We start from the raw sequence: 18,235 nt of genomic DNA, 5'->3' as shown, positions 1-18,235 counted from the left end.
GGTCATAAATCCTATCCTTCAGGACCTTTTCCATTATCTTCCCGACCACCGAAGTAAGACTAACTGGCCTATAATTACCAGGTTCATTCCTATTCCCTTTCTTGAACAGAGGAACAACATTCGCCACTCTCCAGTCCTCTGGCACTATCCCCGTGGACAGCGAGGACCCAAAGATCAAAGCGAAAGGCTCTGCAATCTCATCCCTGGCCTCCCAAAGAATCCTTGGGTATATCCCAACTGGCCCAGGGGACTTGTCGACCCTCAGGTTTTTCAAAATTGCTAATACATCCTTCCTCAGAACATCTACTTCCTCCAGCCTACCTGCCTGAATCTCACACTCCTCCTCAAAAACATGGCCCCTCTCCTTTGTGAACATTGAAGAAAAGTATTCATTCAATGCCTCTTATTTCTTCTGACTCCATGCACAAGTTCCCACTACTGTCCTTGACCGGCCCTACCCTCACCCTGGTCATTCTTTTATTTCTCACAATACTTGATAGTGTGGAGTGGAGTTGGTTAATTTATACACTGTGGAGATTTGGGTTGGGGGAGGAAGACGTTAAACTGACCCAATTTACCTCTCATCTTCGGTTTATGAGGGATTGGGTTAGAAAGGACTCTCTCTCCATTTGACTGAATATTGAAGCAGACCAGTTGGTTTACCCTTTGTAGGTGCTGTTATTTTATGGGAACCTTAGGTCAGGTTTTGATAGATGCGAGAATCCTATTATTATTAATACCCTTCGAGCTAGAAGGGAGATCTAAGCTGCTTTCTCCTCTCTCCCATCTGGGTATCCTGGACTTCCTACCACGTCTTATTGACCTTGGGTGTGATACTTGGGAGAGATAAGAGGCATTTGTAGGCTAGGAGATATGTTCAGTGATGCTTCCTTATCATCCTTTGAGCAGCTATGCCAACAATCTGACATCCCATGGCACTCCCTTTTCAAGTTTCGGCAACTCTGAGACTTGTGTCTTAACTCCTCGATTTCCCCGGTGGAAAACAAATCCTGATTTCTGTGGAGCCGAAACAGTTAATCAGCAAGTTTTATGATACTTTGTGTTCCAGATCCTTTGTTAGTACATTAGTAACTTGGCAGTCTTTGGAAAAAGACATGTCAACTAATATTGATGAGACATGGGCTAGTACATGGATGGGGTTATACCAGTAACATTTCTGTATGCAGCAGAATTAAGAAGACTCCGTTTAACACACTGCACCATTTGTATATCACACCAAATTTGAGACACAGGTTTGGTCCTGCGATATCCCTGATGTGCCTAAAATGCCTGGTAGTCGAGGGTGATTATATACACTGCTTATAGAACATTACAGCGCAGTACAATGCCTTCGGCACCCGATGTTGCGCCGACCTTTGAAACCACTCTAAAGCCCATCTACACTATTTCCTTATCGTCCATATGTTTATCCAATGGCCATTTAAATGCCCTTAATGTTGGCGAGTCCACTACTGTTACAGGCAGGGCATTCCACGCCCTTACTACTCTCTAAGTAAAAAAACCTACCTCTGACATCTGTCCTATATCTATCACCCCTCAATTTAAAGCTATGTCCCCTCGTGCTCAACATCACCATCCGAAGAAAAAGGCTCTCACTGTCCACCCTATCTAATCCTCTGATCATCTTGTATGCCTCAATTAAGTCACCTCTTAACCTTCTTCTCTCTAACGAAAACAGCCTCAAGTCCCTCAGCCTTCCCTCATAAGATCTTGCCTCCAGACCAGACAACATCCTGGTAAATCTTTTCTGCACCCTTTCCCAAGCTTCCACATCCTTCCTATAATGCGTGGACCTGTGTTGCGATTCAACACTATTGGTCAGGTGTATCATAAAATCACTACAGTGCAGAAGGAGACCATTAGGCTCATTGAATCTGCACCAACCCTCTGAAAGATCACTCCATCCAGGCCCACTCCCCCACCTTATCCCAACAATCCCATAATCCCACCTAAACTTGTGGACACTAAGGTCCAATTTATCATGGCCAATCCACCTAAATTGCACATCTTTGGACTGTAGGAGGAAACCGGAGCACCCGGACCCATGCAGACACTGGGAGAAGGTGCAGACTCCACACAGACTGTCACCGAAGGCTGTAATCGAACCCGGGTCCCTGGCGTTATGAGGCAGCAGTGTCACCGCATAGTTAAGGAGCTCAAGGGGATATTTGACAGGGCCTTAGAATGTAATCCGTTGTTCCCAATTCTGGGTCTTCCAGCTGGGAGAATTATTGCCGTTAATGAAAAAAGGCTGCATAATATCCGAACTATTGCAGCTCGTGAAAATATCCTCTGCTCCTGGATCAGCGACAAATAACCTTCCTGACGTGCGCTCCATTTTAAATCTGATACATTCCTTGGAGTGTGGGACCCCATCTCACATTTATGGGCTCTGCCTTGTCTGACCTGCTCCTGCAAAGTTTCCCATGTTGTAAGTGTTGACTAAAGGTTTAAATCCGAGATATCATCCTATTTTATTTACATGGCCTTATCCTTTTGCTCCCCTGTTTTCTGACTGATCTGGTATTAAAACTGGAGGCACTAGTTCTTGAGGTCTGTTTTTCTGAATTTATCCTGTCTTGTTTGTTCGTACATTTGCAGTAATATCTGTTCTGTACTATACCAGTTGTGCACTAAAATGTTTGTTGCATTACTTGTTAAAAAAAATTATAAAACTCTTTAGTAAAAAAATGTATAAAAAAGATAAGTAATTTTCTCCCTTACTTTTCAAGAGATGTTTTTGGATATGTTTTTTGTTATTTCCCCGTAATTCACTTGCCCACTTCCCAGAAAATTAAGATGCTTCCTGTCGGCTGTCACCTAATGCTGGGGAATTCCCGAGATTGGATTCACCCTCCCAGTTTTCCGAGCTCTTTGCTCTTTCTGCCCTCGAGGTGTAACAGCTTCTGTCCTTCAGCTCGCTGTGGAATACATCTCAGATTGGGGAAGGGGTAGAGGATAGTCCGAGGCTTTTCCCCAGGGTAGAGGGGTCAATTACTAGGGGGCATAGGTTTAAGGTGAGAGGGGCAAGGTTTAGAGTAGATGTACGAGGCAAGTTTTTTACGCAGAGGGTAGTGGGTGCCTGGAACTCGCTACCGGAGGAGGTGGTGGAAGCAGGAACGATAGTGACATTTAAGGGGCATCTTGACAAATACATGAATAGGATGGGAATAGAGGGATACGGACCCAGGAAGTGTAGAAGATTGTAGTTTAGTCGGGCAGCATGGTCGGCACGGGCTTGGAGGGCCGAAGGGCCTGTTCCTGTGCTTTGTTCTTTGAGAACGTGAAGTTCCACTTGTCCTTGATCAGTAGCACCGATTATCAGTGGTTTAAGATCAGCTCCCCTTGGGGGAGCAATTCCAGACTGTGGATAATTGCATTCCTATGGCCTGCATGGGAGGTGGTAGAGAGAAGCAACCGGATAAGTAGCAACATAGAGAATGGTTGTAAAGTATGTGAAAAAACAGGAAAATTCATTGCTTAAATTCTGTCCCCTCCAAATTCCAGCGAGATTTTGATTGTGCAGTGTAAAGAGCCGGTAAGAATAACTTGTGTTTACATAGATGCTCTTTCAACAGCACCTCCCAAATCTGGGACCTTTACCACCTAGAAGGAAAAAGGCAGCAGGCACATGGGAACACCACCTCCAGCAATTTCCCCTGCAAGCCAGTGACTTGGAAATATATCCCTGTTCTTACACTGGGTCAATATCATACTGGGCAACACGGTAGCACAAGTGGATAGCGCTGTGGTTTCACAGCGCCAGGGTCCCAGTTTCGATTCCCCACTGTGTCACTGTCTGTGCGGAGTCTGCACTTTCTCCCCGTGTCTGCGTGGGTTTCCTCCGGTTTCCTCCCATAGTCCAAAGATGTGCAGGTTAGGTGGATTGGCCGTGATAAATTGCCCTTGAAATGAATGAAATGAAAATCGCTTATTGTCACAAGTAGGCTTCAAAGGAAGTTACTGTGAAAAGCCCTTAGTCGCCACATTCCGGCGCCTGTTCAGGGAGGCTGGTACGGGAATTGAACCTTGCTGCTGGCCTGCCTTGGTCTGCTTTCAAAGCCAGCGATTTAGCCCAGTGTGCTAAACCAGCTCCTTCGTGACCAAAAAGGTTAGGAGGGGTTATGGGGATAGGGTGGAAGTGAGGGCTTAAGTGGGTCGGTGCAGACTCGATGGGCTGAATGGCCTCCTTCTGCACTGCATGTTCTATGTAATGTCCTGGAACTCCCTCCTTAACAGCAGTCTGGGTGTACAGGACCTACAAGAAGACAGCTCACCACCACCTTACCATGGGCAGTTGGGGAAGGGTAATAAATGCTGACCTAGCCAGCGATGCCCATATCCCATGAACGAATATATTTTTTAAAAACTTCAACAGTGTAAAAATTTGACACTGAGTCACATAAGGAAACATTAGATGGCCAAAACTCTGGGCAAAGAGATAGATTTAAAGGATGTGAGAGCTGTTGAGAGGTGGAGAAGTTTAGGGAGGCAGTTCCACAGCTTCGAGGCTAGTCAGCCGAAGGCACAGATGATATTATCATCACTCTCCATTTTGTGTGTTTTAATTACTATTCATCTGCATTCCCAATACTTGAGTAAGTGTGCCAGAATGTGATATGTCGTCTAATTTTCGTAAGCTGCTGAATAAATTACTTTGTTTTATCACTGCCATCTTTATTCTATCTCTTTGTAAAATGGTGCTGCAGTAGATTGCAACCTGTTTGCAATTTGTACGCCTCTGCCCGTGTCTATCTTGTGCTTTAATCACCTTTTTTGTAAATATGTCTCAGTGCTCTGAGCAGTTTCTCCTCTGATGTATCCTTGAGGATGTTGGCAATGGGGCCAAGTGAACCTGCAGCTGTGTTTTGTTGCCCTAGCTACTGTTGGGTAAATAAATACTGCCTTTCTATTATGCTTAGAGAGGTTTGTGTGTAAAGAATATATAGGTCAGCAGAGGTATGCGGCATTGCTGAGCAACTGGAGTCTTGTAAGGTAGAGAAGCTTTTAAATTTTAGTTTAGCTAATTTCATTGCAGTTGGAGACAGGATCCTGGGCACTGAACAGCTCTCAACTCTGCCAGGAGAAGCTGAACAGGACAATAGAGTTGCAAAGATGCAAGCTTCCTAAGGAACAAGATACAATCCAGATAACCTGGGAATTGGGACAGAAAGAATGTTTAAGACACCTGATGTTAAGAGAATAGAGACCAATGTATTGTTCAGAAGAATTCAAGGAAGCGTAAACCAGCTGTTCTGAGTTAAAGAGACAATTGCTGCAACTAGATTTAAAGTGAGTAAGCAGACTTCAGAGGTGGATGAAACGTTTGATGTCAATTTGCGAGTCTGGGAGTTGTTAGTTAAAGCAATTGTAAACAGCTTGTATAGACGTCAAGACATGAAATCCTAAAAGGGGTGGTGTAAAATCCTGAACTGGAATTGCTGTTAAAGGTGGAGCAGAATCTGTCTTTAAAAAGTTTCATTTGGAAAACCTGGACTGGATTTCAGAATGCAAACCACGAAGGGAAAGCATGATTATTATGAGAGTAGATTCTAAAGTGTGTTTTTGGGAGTGTTTGGAAACTCTCAAAGGACAATTATCTTGGGGAATTCTGAGGAGAAAATCAGAGACACTAACCTGAGTTCATAGCAGAGTGTGTATTTGACCATATCCAATCTGTGTGCTTAAAAGGGATTTTGTGTTAATGGGACCATTGTAGCTGATGTAGCTGAAGATGATATGTACTTTGTAATCCATGCTAATCCTAAAATCTGTGTGTATTTGCTAAGCTAAGGGGGGAATAATGTAGTATTGTACAATGATTCAACTTTTCATGTATCAGAAATGTTTTTTTCTTGTTAACATGAATTAGTGGTGTCCCCCCCCTGCTTTTATAGAAAAAAAGTTATGTTTTTTTTGAGCCAGTGTTCCATTCTGGGATCTCCCTGTCCAGTTCTAACATCAACTGGGATCGTAACACCACAGAACCTTCAGGCTGTGACTGGAGATCGGCCTCTGTGTCATAATGAGCTTTAACCATTTTATCAGAGAATCCGAGACTTTACAGTGCAGAAGGAGGCCATTCAACCCATCGAGTCTGCAGCGGCCCTTTGAAAGAGCACCCTACTAAAGCCCACGCCTCTACCCTATCCCCGTAACCCCACCTAATCTTTTTTGGACACTAAGGGAAATTTAGCATGGCCAATCCACCTAACGTACACGTCTTTCTGACTGTGGGAAGAAACCGGAGCACCCGGAGGAAACCCACGCAGACACTGGGAGAAGGTGCAGACTCCGCACAGACAGTGACCCAAGCCGGGAATCAAACCTGGGACCCTGGAGCGGTGAAGCAACTGTGCTAACCACTGTGCTACCGTGCTGCTCCTTCCGTTTCTTAAAACAAAATGTAGTTTAAAAACAAAAAATGAAATTCAGCAGCTGAGGCGGGGAGGTGACTAAGTTGTAAATTGATGGAACATAAGCTATTTTTACAGCTCAGGAGAGCCACTCTGGTGCTGCTGGCTGTCAGCTGGCATGGTTAGGGCAGCAACCTCCAAAGGAAGCCGCTGGATTAAGTGGGGCCAACAGTTCGGAAAACAGTTTTTTTTTCGGATTGAACTGGATCTTGGTGACCAGTTGTAGCAGACATCTAAGCTTACTTTGTGGCTGATACAGGGCATGTAGCCATATTAGGTGTTACGTGATGTCTCTTTCATGATGCAGGGTTTTCCTCCGGACTCGTTTCAGTTTTCAACATAGAAATGTATCAGAAGACGCAGCTGATAATTTCAATCCTCAACTTGGCTTTGGAGCTGCCCAACTTACAAAGGATAGTATTTTAAGTTGTGCATTATATAAGATGTAAATTTACTATTCGGTTTTAATATCTTTATTGATCTTCACCCCTTTCCCCAGTTTTACTTCTTCGCAGGGTATCGCCTACATGACCATCTGCTGTAGCTACTACCCCACAACAATGGCATTTTGCTTCTTAGAAGAACTCGGAATGGAGTTTGTTTCTTCCTTCGAGGTCGCTAAGATTCACGTGGTTACGAGACCCTACGCTTTTCTTGAATTTGGTTAGTCTGTCTTTTTTTTTCTACCCTCCCCCAACCTGTTTACTATTCCCGACCTCTCAGCTTTCCTTCGCTTAGTTTCCCCCTTCCCCCTGTTGATCTGTTCAACATTGGGTCGCAGCCTACGTCTAAATCGTTTCGGTAAATTGACTGTCCATTGCATTGACGCCTGTTGTTCCTGTTGGGTTGAGAGTCTGTGTTGGAATTCACTGAGCCAAGCAGCAGCGGACGTTCCGATAGTTTCTTCAGCTGCTCATTAAAGATGTTGGCTTCTCCGATGGCTGCAGTTTGGAAGCGAACTTGCTGGGAACCCTTTGTACATGCAAATTAAAAAAAAAAAAACTCCTTGTAGTCAAAGTGACCATGAAAAGCTGCCAGATTTAGTACTGGTTTACTAATGCATGGGACGAAACCTGTTGCCCAGTCTGGCTTGTAAGTGACTTCAGCCCCACACAATGTTTAACGCCTAACTGCTGTTAAGATGTGGCCGAGCAAGCCGTTCGTGTTGTATCAAGCCATTACACACAGACTGCCGCTGTTCAAAGAGATAGAAAACCACCACCTACCCGGGGCAGTAAGAGCCGGCCTTTCTCAGCGTCTTTCTTGGGCTTAGGGGTGGCAGATTTAAAGCAGAAATGACTTCACTCAGAGGCTCGTGAATCTGGAATTCTCTACCTCAGAGTGCAGTGGACGGCGGAACACATTTGAGGAGGAGATACAGGTTTTTAATGAGTAGCGGGTTATGGGGAGCGGGCTGGGAGGAGGGGATGAGGCTTAAATGAGATCAGCCACGATTGTATGAATGGCGGAGCAGGCTTGAAGGGCTGAATTGCCTACTCCTAGTTCTTATGTTATGTTCTTATGTTCTTACACCCCAATTTAAAAACAAATAGGTGAGTGGCCTAATGGCGTGGAGGGCTTCCTTTTTCTGTAGGCTCACTACATTGCTGAAAAAAAGAGACATGTCAAAGCCTTTTTTCTGTAAACCTCAAGTTCTTACTGCCAAATGACTTTTCACTGCATTGTTTGTTAGTTCCCAAACCCATCTTCATACTTTTGGCAGAAGCACAGATGCTTTTCCCCAAAGAAAATCGGCAATTGGGGGGTTCCCGTAGAATCTTCTGCTAGAGTTGAAGCTGAGCGAGCTCTTGAAAGAAACCTAGTTGATTGTCTCTCTAACTGATATTGTCACACGTTATTGTTCAGGTTAGACTGAGTGTCACCTTGCCTACTCCTCCCTCATCCCAAAATAACTTTGTTTCTCTTGTTCAGCAAGCTGTGCAGCAGGAATTTCTGTGTGCCAATTAGAAATCATAGACTTGTACAGGTGTTGTGCATGTATTGGCTCTATGAAAGAACTATGCAGTAGCCCCACTCTCCTGTTCTGTCTCATAGCCCTACAATTTTTTTTTCAACTATCTATTTAATTCTGCATGGGAGTTACTATTGAAACTGCTCCCACAAGCACCTCAATTGCAAGATTTAAAATAAATAAATAAATTTAGAGTTCCCAATTCTTTTTTTTCCAATTAAGGGACAATTTAGCGTGGCCAGTCCACCTACCCTGCACATCTTTGGGTTATGGAGGTGAGACCCACGCAGCCATGGGGAGAATGTGCAAACTCCACACGGACAGTGACTCTGGGCCGGGATCAAACCTGGGTCCTCAGTGCCGTGAGGCAGCAGTGCTAACCACTGCACCACCGTGCCATCCTCTCTCAATTGCAAGATAAATACTTAATGGAATCATAGAATCCCTACAGTGCAAAACGAAGTCATTCAGCCCATGAGAGTCTGCATCGGCTTTACGCAGGTCTACTCCCTCGCCCTATCTCCAGAACCCAACCTGCACATCCCTGGACACTAAGGGGCAATTTAGCATGGCCAATTAACCTAAACTGCACATCTTTGGACATCTTTGAAAAGGTAGGAATACCAGTGATTGGGAAACATTGTTAAATTTTATTTTTCAACATATCCATAATTCTAACAGATCATAATTCTTATCTTTTTCCTTTGGATTCATTCAGTATAATTGTCCCCCTTTTAGTAGACATCTTTGATCGCTAGTGCAGCTATCCTTAGTTAAAAATGAATGAGCAGCATTTGTAAAGGAAAAATAAATGTGAGGAGAGATCTTCTATTTCTTGATTTTTGTTTCTTGTCTGCATTCTCTGCCTCTGTTTCAGCTTTTTGGTCATGACTCTGAGTCAGTGTGATTTATGTCACTGGTGTGTTGCACATTGTCAGCCACATTGCTGTGGGCCTGGAGTCACATATAGGCCAGACCGGATGAGGATGGCAGATTTCCTTCCTTAAAGGACATTAGTGAACCAGATGGGTTTTTACCACTATGGTTTTGTGGTCATCTAATTCCAGATTTTCATTCAAAGTTCAAATTTCACCATCTTCCTAACTGGGATTTGAACCCAGGTTTCCAAGAGCATAACCCCGAGTCTCTGAATTACTAGTCCAGTGACAGTACCACCACGCCACTGCCTCCCCCATGTATGGCCGTCTGCAGTCACAGGAGCCTGGAACGCAACAAGTTGAGTAGCAATGTTCACAATGACCCCTCTTGTTGGATAGGCATTACAGTTTCCATTGTTTAGTTGAAATTCTGTGGGGAATACTATTGAAAGTATTTCTCTTGGCCTTTCTTTCTTCTTCCATGTAGCTTTGTTCAGTATGTTTAAAATAAACATTTTCTATTTAATTGCAGACACCACAATACAGAAGATCAAATGGCACTATAACTATTCAAACCGGCCTTCGATAAAAATCAGTGTGACCAATATCCAGAGGGAGCTGAAGGTGGCGCCACCCCGCCAGGTGAATGTGGATGATTTAGTGGTCACCAACGGGTCACTGAATGGGCATCTGCATTTGCAACCAAACTCTGGTAAGCCCAGATAAAACCGTTTAGAATCATATGTAATTACGAGATATTATTGTGTGTATTCAGTATATCGTGCATCTCTTTTTAAACTCATGGTATCAATTTATTGTCTTGGACTGTAAGAACCTTTCAATGCGCTAGAGAAGGCTGCAGTCCAATGTCATGTGAGAGTACCTTTAAGAAATGGGTGTTTATAACTGGGTGTGTATATAAATATCTGTAGTGAGAGTACCTTTAAGAAATGGGTGTTTATTACTGCAGTGATGTCAGAGTGTGGGCGGAGCTGGGCTGTCTGTCAGCTTTTTACTTTCGTTTTTGAGCAGGCTGCAGGGTGTGTTTTAGTTTCGTTTTCAGTGTTGGAGCTGAAGCCAGACCAAGCAGGTGTACTGCTGTTCTCTCTGCCATCAAAAGACTATCTCTTGATCATTTGGTGAATTCAGAATTATAAATGTTCTCAGTAGTGAATGTAAACCTAATGTGCTTCTGTTAAAAGGTGTTTCTTTTGTCTGGATGTTGTTTGGGAAGTTATTAAGCGTTACTTAGTGTAGTATTCTTTGGGGTTGTACTTGAATTAATGGTTGCTAAGATGTTCACTGTATGTTGTAAAAAGGTTAGCTTGAGTTCAAAGAATAAACATTGTTTTGCTTTAAAAAATACTTTTCCATTTCTGCTGTACCACACCTGTAGATTGGGCCGTGTGCTCCCCATCACACGATCTATTAAAAGTTGTGGTTCAGGTGAACTCCATGATACACTTTGGGGTTCTCTAAATCCTGGCCCATAACACCAACTCCATTGTAGCAGGGTGAAAGGTGGATTAAAGAATGTCCTTTAGTCATGACTTGACCTTTCCATGATTATACACCAATGGCTGGTGACAGACATATCTGCTCCATAATGTGACCATTGTTTTTTATTTAATTGGTGGGTTGCAACGGGGCTCTCTTTATCGTGCACCCGCAAATTCCGGATTTCATTCCCCTGTCAAGGGCAGGTGCCCGGGCATCAGTAGGGTCCTTGGAATGGGTTGCTTTCTTGAGTTTGAGGTTTGTTGCATGATATTTGGAAAAACCCGAACCACAGAAAATGTCCTCAAAAGAGAATTAGAGGGCGGCATAGTGGCATAGTGGTTAGCACTGCTGCCTATGGCGCTGAGGACCCGGGTTCGAATCCCGGCCCTGGGTCACTGTCCGTGTGGAGTTTGCACATTCTCCCCATGTCTGCATGGGTTTCGCCCCCACAACCCAAAGGTAGGTGGATTAGCCACGCTAAATTGCCCCCTAATTGGAAAAGAAAAATAATTGGATACTCTAAATTTATTTTTAAAAAAGAAAAGAGAATGAGATTTTAACAGGAAAGAAGCAGAAAAGCAAATGGTTATACATAGCCCTTAATGGGTAGCCCCGCTCACAACGAGTGCCTGTGTGGAGTTGGGGGTTAGGAAAAGGTTAGATTTAGGCAGTGTCCTCTCTACACAATAAAATAGTTTCCTGCCATTCACCATCTCTGGTCAGGCATAGAAGTTGGAGGAGGGAAAATAAGGACCACAGAGCGAGAGAGGGAGAGAGTAAATGAGAATTAAAATGGAAAGCTACGAAAATCTACCCCTCAGCAAGAAAATCTGGCATCTGTACAGGGCAGATGTCCTCGTATCAGGTTGTACCAGTCGCGCTGTCACGTCTATTAATGAGACCATCGCTATGGTAGGTTGTCTCTCTTTACAAATACAATTTATTTATCCACAGCACCCAGTTACAGACTGGAGCCAGTAAGTATGGTTGGGATCCTCTCTGTCATCCTTAATATCATGTGCGGAGCTCTCAACCTGATCCGTGGAGTTCACCTCATCGAACACAATTTTCAGGTAACTGAGAAATTGGCAAAAATATTTTCACAGATGCCACTAACTGGCTAACAGCAGAGCTGAATAACATTTATTCCCATTTTCTTTGATATTTGTCCTCTTTTTATAAGAGTATGCAATAAAATGTAAATTATTAAATCTATTTGATGCTCAGAACATCACTTAATAGATCCAGTATAAATTATATCTAAATTATTTCCTATTGTCTCGAATTTAAAGGAATGAGAGAGAATTTATTTGAAGCATACTAAATTCTTAAGGTGCTCCACTTTGCCCATTCACTTCACCCTAGGTCCCTTTGTTGCCCCCTTACGTCCTCTTAGGGGCAGCACGGTAGCATTGGGCATAGCACAATTGTTTCACAGCTCCAGGGTCCCAGGTTCGATTCCGGCTTGGTTCACTGTCTGTGCGGAGTCTGCACATCCTCCCCGTGTGTGCGTGGGTTTCCTCCGGGTGCTGCGGTTTCCTCCCGCAGTCCAAAGATGTGCAGGTTAGGTGGATTGGCCATGCTAAATTGCCCTTAGTGTCCAAAATTTCCCATAGTGTTGGGTAGGGTTGCTGGGTTATGGGGATAGGGTGGAGGTGTGGACCTTGGGTAGGTTGCTCTTTCCAAGAGCCGGTGCAGACTCGATGGGCCAAATGGCCTCCTTCTGCACTGTAAATTCTATGACATCTTCACTGTTTACTTCCCTACATATCTTTGATGCTGATGCCACAAAGGTAGGTGGGAAAGTAAATTGTGAAGAGAACATAAGGAGTCCACAAGGGGGCATGGATAGGTCAAGTGAGTGGGCAAGGGTTTAGCAAATGGAGTACAATGTGGGCAAATGCGAAATTGTCCCTTTTGGCAGGAAGAATAAAAAATGAACTTAATATCTAAATGATGAGAGATTACAGAGCTCAGGTGCAGAGGGATCTGAGTGCCCTAGTGCATGAATCACAAATACAGCAAGTAATTAGAATGTTATCATTTATTGTGAGGGTAATTGATTACAAAATAGGGAGGTTATGCTTCAGTTGTACACAGCTCTGGTGAGACCACACCTGGAGTATTCTGTACAGTATTTATCATTATAGAATTTACAGTGCAGAAGGAGGCCATTCGGCCCATCGAGTCTGCACTGGCTCTTGGAAAGAGCACCCTACCCAAGGTCAACACCTCCATCCTATCCCCATAACCCAGTAACCCCACCCAACACTAAGGGCAATTTTGGACACTAAGGGCAATTTATCATGGCCAATCCACCTAACCTGCACATCTTTGGACTGTGGGAGGAAACCGGAGCACCCGGAGGAAACCCACGCACACACGGGGAGGATGTGCAGCCTCCGCACAGTGACCCAAGCCGGGAATCGAACCTGGGACCCTGGAGCTGTGAAGCAATTGTGCTATCCACAATGCTACCGTGCTGCCCGGTATTGGTCTCCTTATTTAAGGAATGATGTAAATGCATTAGAAACAGTTCAAAGAAGGCTGACTAGACTAATAACAGGAATGGAAGGGTGCTGCAGCAAGATGGTGCCAGAGCGTGGTGACTCCCTGCGAGCTCTCCCAAACAGATTACAGATGCACCATAGAAAGCATCCTATCAGGCTGCATCACAGCCTGGTATGACAACCGCTCGGCCCAAGACCGCAAGAAACTTCACAGTCCAGTCCATCACACAAACCTGCCTCCCATCCATTGAATCTGTCTACACTACAGGGGCTGGTTTAGCACAGTGGGCTAAACAGCTGGCTTGTACTGCAGTATCATGCCAGTAGCGCAGGTTCAATTCCTTCCTAGCTCCTGGTATTCTGCTTTTAGGACCTCATCCCTTTTTTTACCTACCTTGTTTGTACCGATGTGTACCACGACCACTGGCTGATCACCCTCCCCCTCCAGAATGTCCTGTACTCACTCCGAGACATCCTTGTTCAATTCCCGTACTGGCCTCCCCGGACAGGCGCCGGAATGTGGCGACTAGCGGCTTTTCACAGTAACTTCATTGAAGCCTACTTGTGACAAGCTATTATTATTACTTCCCGCTGCCTGGGGAAAGCGGGCAGCATAATCAAAAGACCCCTCCCACCCGGCTTACTCACTCTTCCAATTTCTTCCCTCAGGCAGGAGATACAAAAGTCTGAGAACACGCACTAACAGACTCAAAAACAGCTTCTTCCCTGCTGTTACCAGACTCCCAAATGACCCTCTTATGGACTGACTTGATTAATACTACACCCCTATTTGCTTCACCCGATGCCGGCGTCTATGTATTTACATTGTGGACCTTGTGTTGCCCTTTTATGTATTTTCTTTTTCTTTTCATGTACTAAATGATCTGTTTGAGCTGCTCGCAGAAAAATACTTTTAGGTGTACCTTGGTACAGGTGACAATAAACAAATCCAATCCAATGAGGAAAGGTCGGAGAGGTTCGCTTTGTGTCCAGTAGAGTTTGGAAGAGTAAGAGGCGACTTGATCAAAGCCTTTAAGATCCTGAGGGGTATTGACAGGGCAGATGTGAAGAGGACATCTCTTGTGGGAGAATCTAGAACTAGGGATCACTGTTTAAAAATAAGGGGTCGCTCATTTAAGACATATGACTAGGGGCTTTTCACAGTAACTTCATACTGGCTGATAGTTTGAGTAATGCAGGCCAAAATGATGGCAGGTTCAATCTCTAGGCTGTGCCACGTTAGCTCAGCCGGGGCAGTGGTGAAGCACACAGTTAACCACCCAACTGGGGAGGTGTAAATCTGACCACTTCTTTTTTTTTAAATTAAAAAATAAAAATTTAGAGTACCCAATTCCTTTTTTCCAATCAAGGGGCAATTTAGCGTGGCCAATCCACCTACCCTGCACATCTTTTTGGGTTGTGGGGGCGAAACCCACGCAAACACGGGGAGAATGTGCAAACTCCACACGGACAGTGAGCCAGAGCCGGGATCGAACCTGGGGCCTCGGCGCCGCGGGGCAGCAGGGCTAACCCACTGCGCCACCGTGCTGCCCAAATCTGACCACTTCTGCGGCAGACCTATTCATTGAACTCCCTTTCTCAATCCCAACTTGGGCACCAGGTGAGGACACAATCTGGGTGCGATGTTCCGTCGTCACCCTTGGACTTTTAATTCCTGATTTCAAATCGAATGGTTCACTGGCAGCGCAGGCTCGATGGTCTGAATAGGCTACACCTCCTATTTCCTATGAGCTTAGCATCTCATGATTAGCAACATCTCATAAAATGCAGTTCATCGTTCTGCCGATATAAATGTCAGGTTAGTGGGAAGGAGCTGGGGAAATGTGATTTGTTGGTAAACTCCTTTAAAGGAGTTTCTTAAAAATGAGCGGCACGGGAGCACAGTGGTTAGCACTGTTGCTTCACAGCGCCAGGGCCCCAGGTTCAATTCCCGGCTTGGGTCACCGTCTGTGCAGAGTCTGCACGTTCTCCCCCTGTCTGCGTGGGTTTCCTCCGGGTGCTCCGGTTTCCTCCCACAAGTCCCGAAAGATGTGCAGGTTAGGTGGATTGGCAATGCTAAATTGCCCTTAGTGTCCAAAAAGAATAGGTGGGGTTACGGGGATAGGGCGGAGGTGTGGGCTTAAGTGGGGTGCACTTTCCAAGGGCCGGTGCAGACTCGATGGGCCGAATGACCTCCTTCTGCGCTGTAAATTCTGTGAAAGAGCTGGGACGAACATTGTTCTTACCTTCCCTATAATTCTCTGCATCGTTTCAAATTTCACCTCTACTTTTCTTTTGCACATATTTTCCACGATTCTCTTCAAGTACTTTCATTGAAACAACGCTGTTTTGGTCCAAGCTTGCAGAGGTGCGGGCTCAACTAGTGACATTTCTCTCCTTGTAATTGTTTTTTCAAACAAGCAATTTTATGCTGATTTTAGTTTGGAGGGCGCAAGGAATTGGTATCGATTGAGGCAAAAGTTAAGTTTGCTAATCCTTTCTCATTGAATTATCTGAGTGACGAGTTACAAATTAAAGCATAACAACTGGAGAAAATAGCTGATAATTGACAAAATTGATACAGATGAGGGAAGAAATTGCACTCCTCTCGGCTCCCCCAGCCGCAAAGACGTTGCAGTCTCCATTAGAGCTTCCGATTGATAAATGATTCCAGGGATTTTTGCCTTCATTACTCCCCATAGTCAATTCCATATATTGATCTGCCAGCGAGCAGCAGAGCTGCATGACATTATTCATGGCACCTCATTAATTTAGACCTGTGCTGTTTGTGCTGCTGCAGCTCGATTGAGTTTGCAATAATATTTCAGAGAAATATTACTGCCTTGCCAGCCTCTCTAAGGTCACTTCTCAATGTCTTCCTTCAACCTGAAAAGTCCATATTTTTAGCGTTCTCTTAGAATCAAAATTTACAGTGCTGAAGGAGGCCATTCGGCCTATTGAATCTGCACCGGCCCTTGGAAAGAGCTAGCGATCGGCCTCCTTGTTCATTTTTGCACTGTGTCCGCGATTGAATACCTCCCTTTGTTTTGGCGAACACTACCCCCCCCCCCCCCCCCCCCCCCCCCCCCACTTCTACTCAACACTTTTCTGGCTATATAATTCACCACACTGTTTGTTATCTTTACATTGATTAGACATTGATTAGCATTACAATGATTAGACATGTTGAATGAGTTTATACCTGGCAGACTCCCTCTAATTCCACGCTCAGTTGTTTGAACACCGCCACAGGTTATCATGCCACCTAGCCTTTGTGTCTTCCTGTACGCAGTGCGTTACATTTGCCCTTATCAAATCTCATCCACTGTTCCTCTGTCCATTTATTTTGTCTTTATCTCATTGGAACGTCCTCCATATTTGGCGTATTGGTCATGTGATAATGCCTGACTTACTACTTTTTAATGATACCGTGTCAACAGAAAGGTTTGAATTTAGAAAGTGGAATGATTGAACTTTCACTGCTGCCTCATGGTAAATGTACTTTGGTGCTCTTGTCATTATTACTTTGTCAACTTTATTTCCCCCCCAGGATGGCGATGAAGAAAAAGGGACAGTTGTCGCATTTCTCGTAGCTTTTATTACCTGTGCATTTCAGGTAAGGTTATCTTTCCTACCAACTGTTATCAGACAAATGTTTTTGCACGTCTAACCACTTTAAATTAGCATGACTCTCATATAGCTGTCACTGTATTGGGTGCAGGTGGTTTGCGATTGGGTCAACAGAGAAGGGTTTGGTTCAGATGAGTGAGAATGGTCTCATTGATTGCTTCCCAAAAAAAGAGAGAAGGCTGAGGTTCACATAATAGGGATTCTTCAAGTTATGAAAGGATTTGATAGTGTAGATATAACAAAAGATGTTTCTACTTGTGGGTGAGACCAGGGGTGGAATCTTCTGAAGGCGATGGGGATCTTGGTCTCTTTTTGAGAAGGTTCGCTGCATCTTGTGCTACTCAGGCACTTAACAGACCAGCAGCAGGCCTTCGCTGGGATCAAGGACCCCTGAGGGCCGGGGACGGCGTGGCTTGCCAAAGTCCTGCTCACTTGTGAGAAGAGATCGGCAGCTCTTCTGTACTCAGCAGCGCCATCGGGAAGGCAGTGGCCGCTGCCAGTAGTACACTTGAGGCCTTGGATCCCGGCCCAGGTGAGTGATGGCAGGAGGGGATTGGTGCGGTGGGGGTGGCAGGGGAAGGGGTTTGAGGGGGGTCGGCAGCAAGACCAGGAGGATTGCTCTCAGCGGAGTTCATCAGGGGCTGTTTAGCACAGGGCTAAATTGCTGGCTTAGAAAGCAGACCAAGGCAGGCCTGCAGCACGGTTCAATTCCCGCAACAACCACCCCGAACAGGCGCCGGAATGTGGCGACTAGGGGCTTTTCACAGTAACTTCATTTGAAGCCTACTTGTGACAATAAGCGATTTTCATTTTCATTTCATAAAAATTAGCTAGTTACTCATAAATTCAAAAGAGAATATTCTGGGAGAAATTCCTTGCTGAGAGAGTAATCGGAAAGTGGAACTTGCACTCAAATGGAGTGGTCGAGGAAATTAGTATAGATGCTTTTAAGGGGAAACACATGACGGAGAAAGGACTAGAAGGATCTGTTTATAGGGTTGGATGAAGAGGAGTGGCAGGAGGCTTGTGTGAAGCTTAAACACCAGCCTGTTGCGTCAAATGGCCTCTTTCTTTGTTGTATATACTTTGTAAAAAGGACAGCAGGTTAAAAGCTGCTCCCATTTCAAAGTTTATTGTCTGTTTTTGCTCCTTTTAAAATTCCCTCCTTGCAGTTTCCTCCCTTCATCTTCCGTTGTCTGACGTTTAAAAAGAACTGTTCACGAGATGTGGGTGTCCAGCATTGGTAACCCATCCCTATACAACTGAGTGGCTTGTTCGGCCATTTCGGAGGGCAGTTTAGAGTCAACC

General features: G+C 44.7%; 1 protein-coding gene across 2 annotated transcripts in view; it reads left to right on the top strand.

The window, feature by feature from the left end:
• sec22c (SEC22 homolog C, vesicle trafficking protein) overlaps positions 1 to 18,235 on the top strand; it is a 62,069-nt gene that overhangs the window by 28,757 nt on the left and 15,077 nt on the right. For both annotated transcript variants that reach the window (XM_072508089.1, XM_072508087.1), the window contains exons 3-6: positions 6,937 to 7,100; positions 9,820 to 9,999; positions 11,742 to 11,860; positions 16,848 to 16,913. In XM_072508089.1, the coding sequence (XP_072364190.1) occupies positions 6,937 to 7,100; positions 9,820 to 9,999; positions 11,742 to 11,860; positions 16,848 to 16,913 (529 nt within the window). The remainder of the gene's footprint in view (positions 1 to 6,936; positions 7,101 to 9,819; positions 10,000 to 11,741; positions 11,861 to 16,847; positions 16,914 to 18,235) is intronic.

Source organism: Scyliorhinus torazame, chromosome 6 (assembly GCF_047496885.1).
Source record: "Scyliorhinus torazame isolate Kashiwa2021f chromosome 6, sScyTor2.1, whole genome shotgun sequence".
In the NCBI taxonomy this organism is placed as follows: Eukaryota; Metazoa; Chordata; class Chondrichthyes; order Carcharhiniformes; family Scyliorhinidae; genus Scyliorhinus; species Scyliorhinus torazame.
This window is presented reverse-complemented; position numbering and strand designations above follow the sequence as displayed.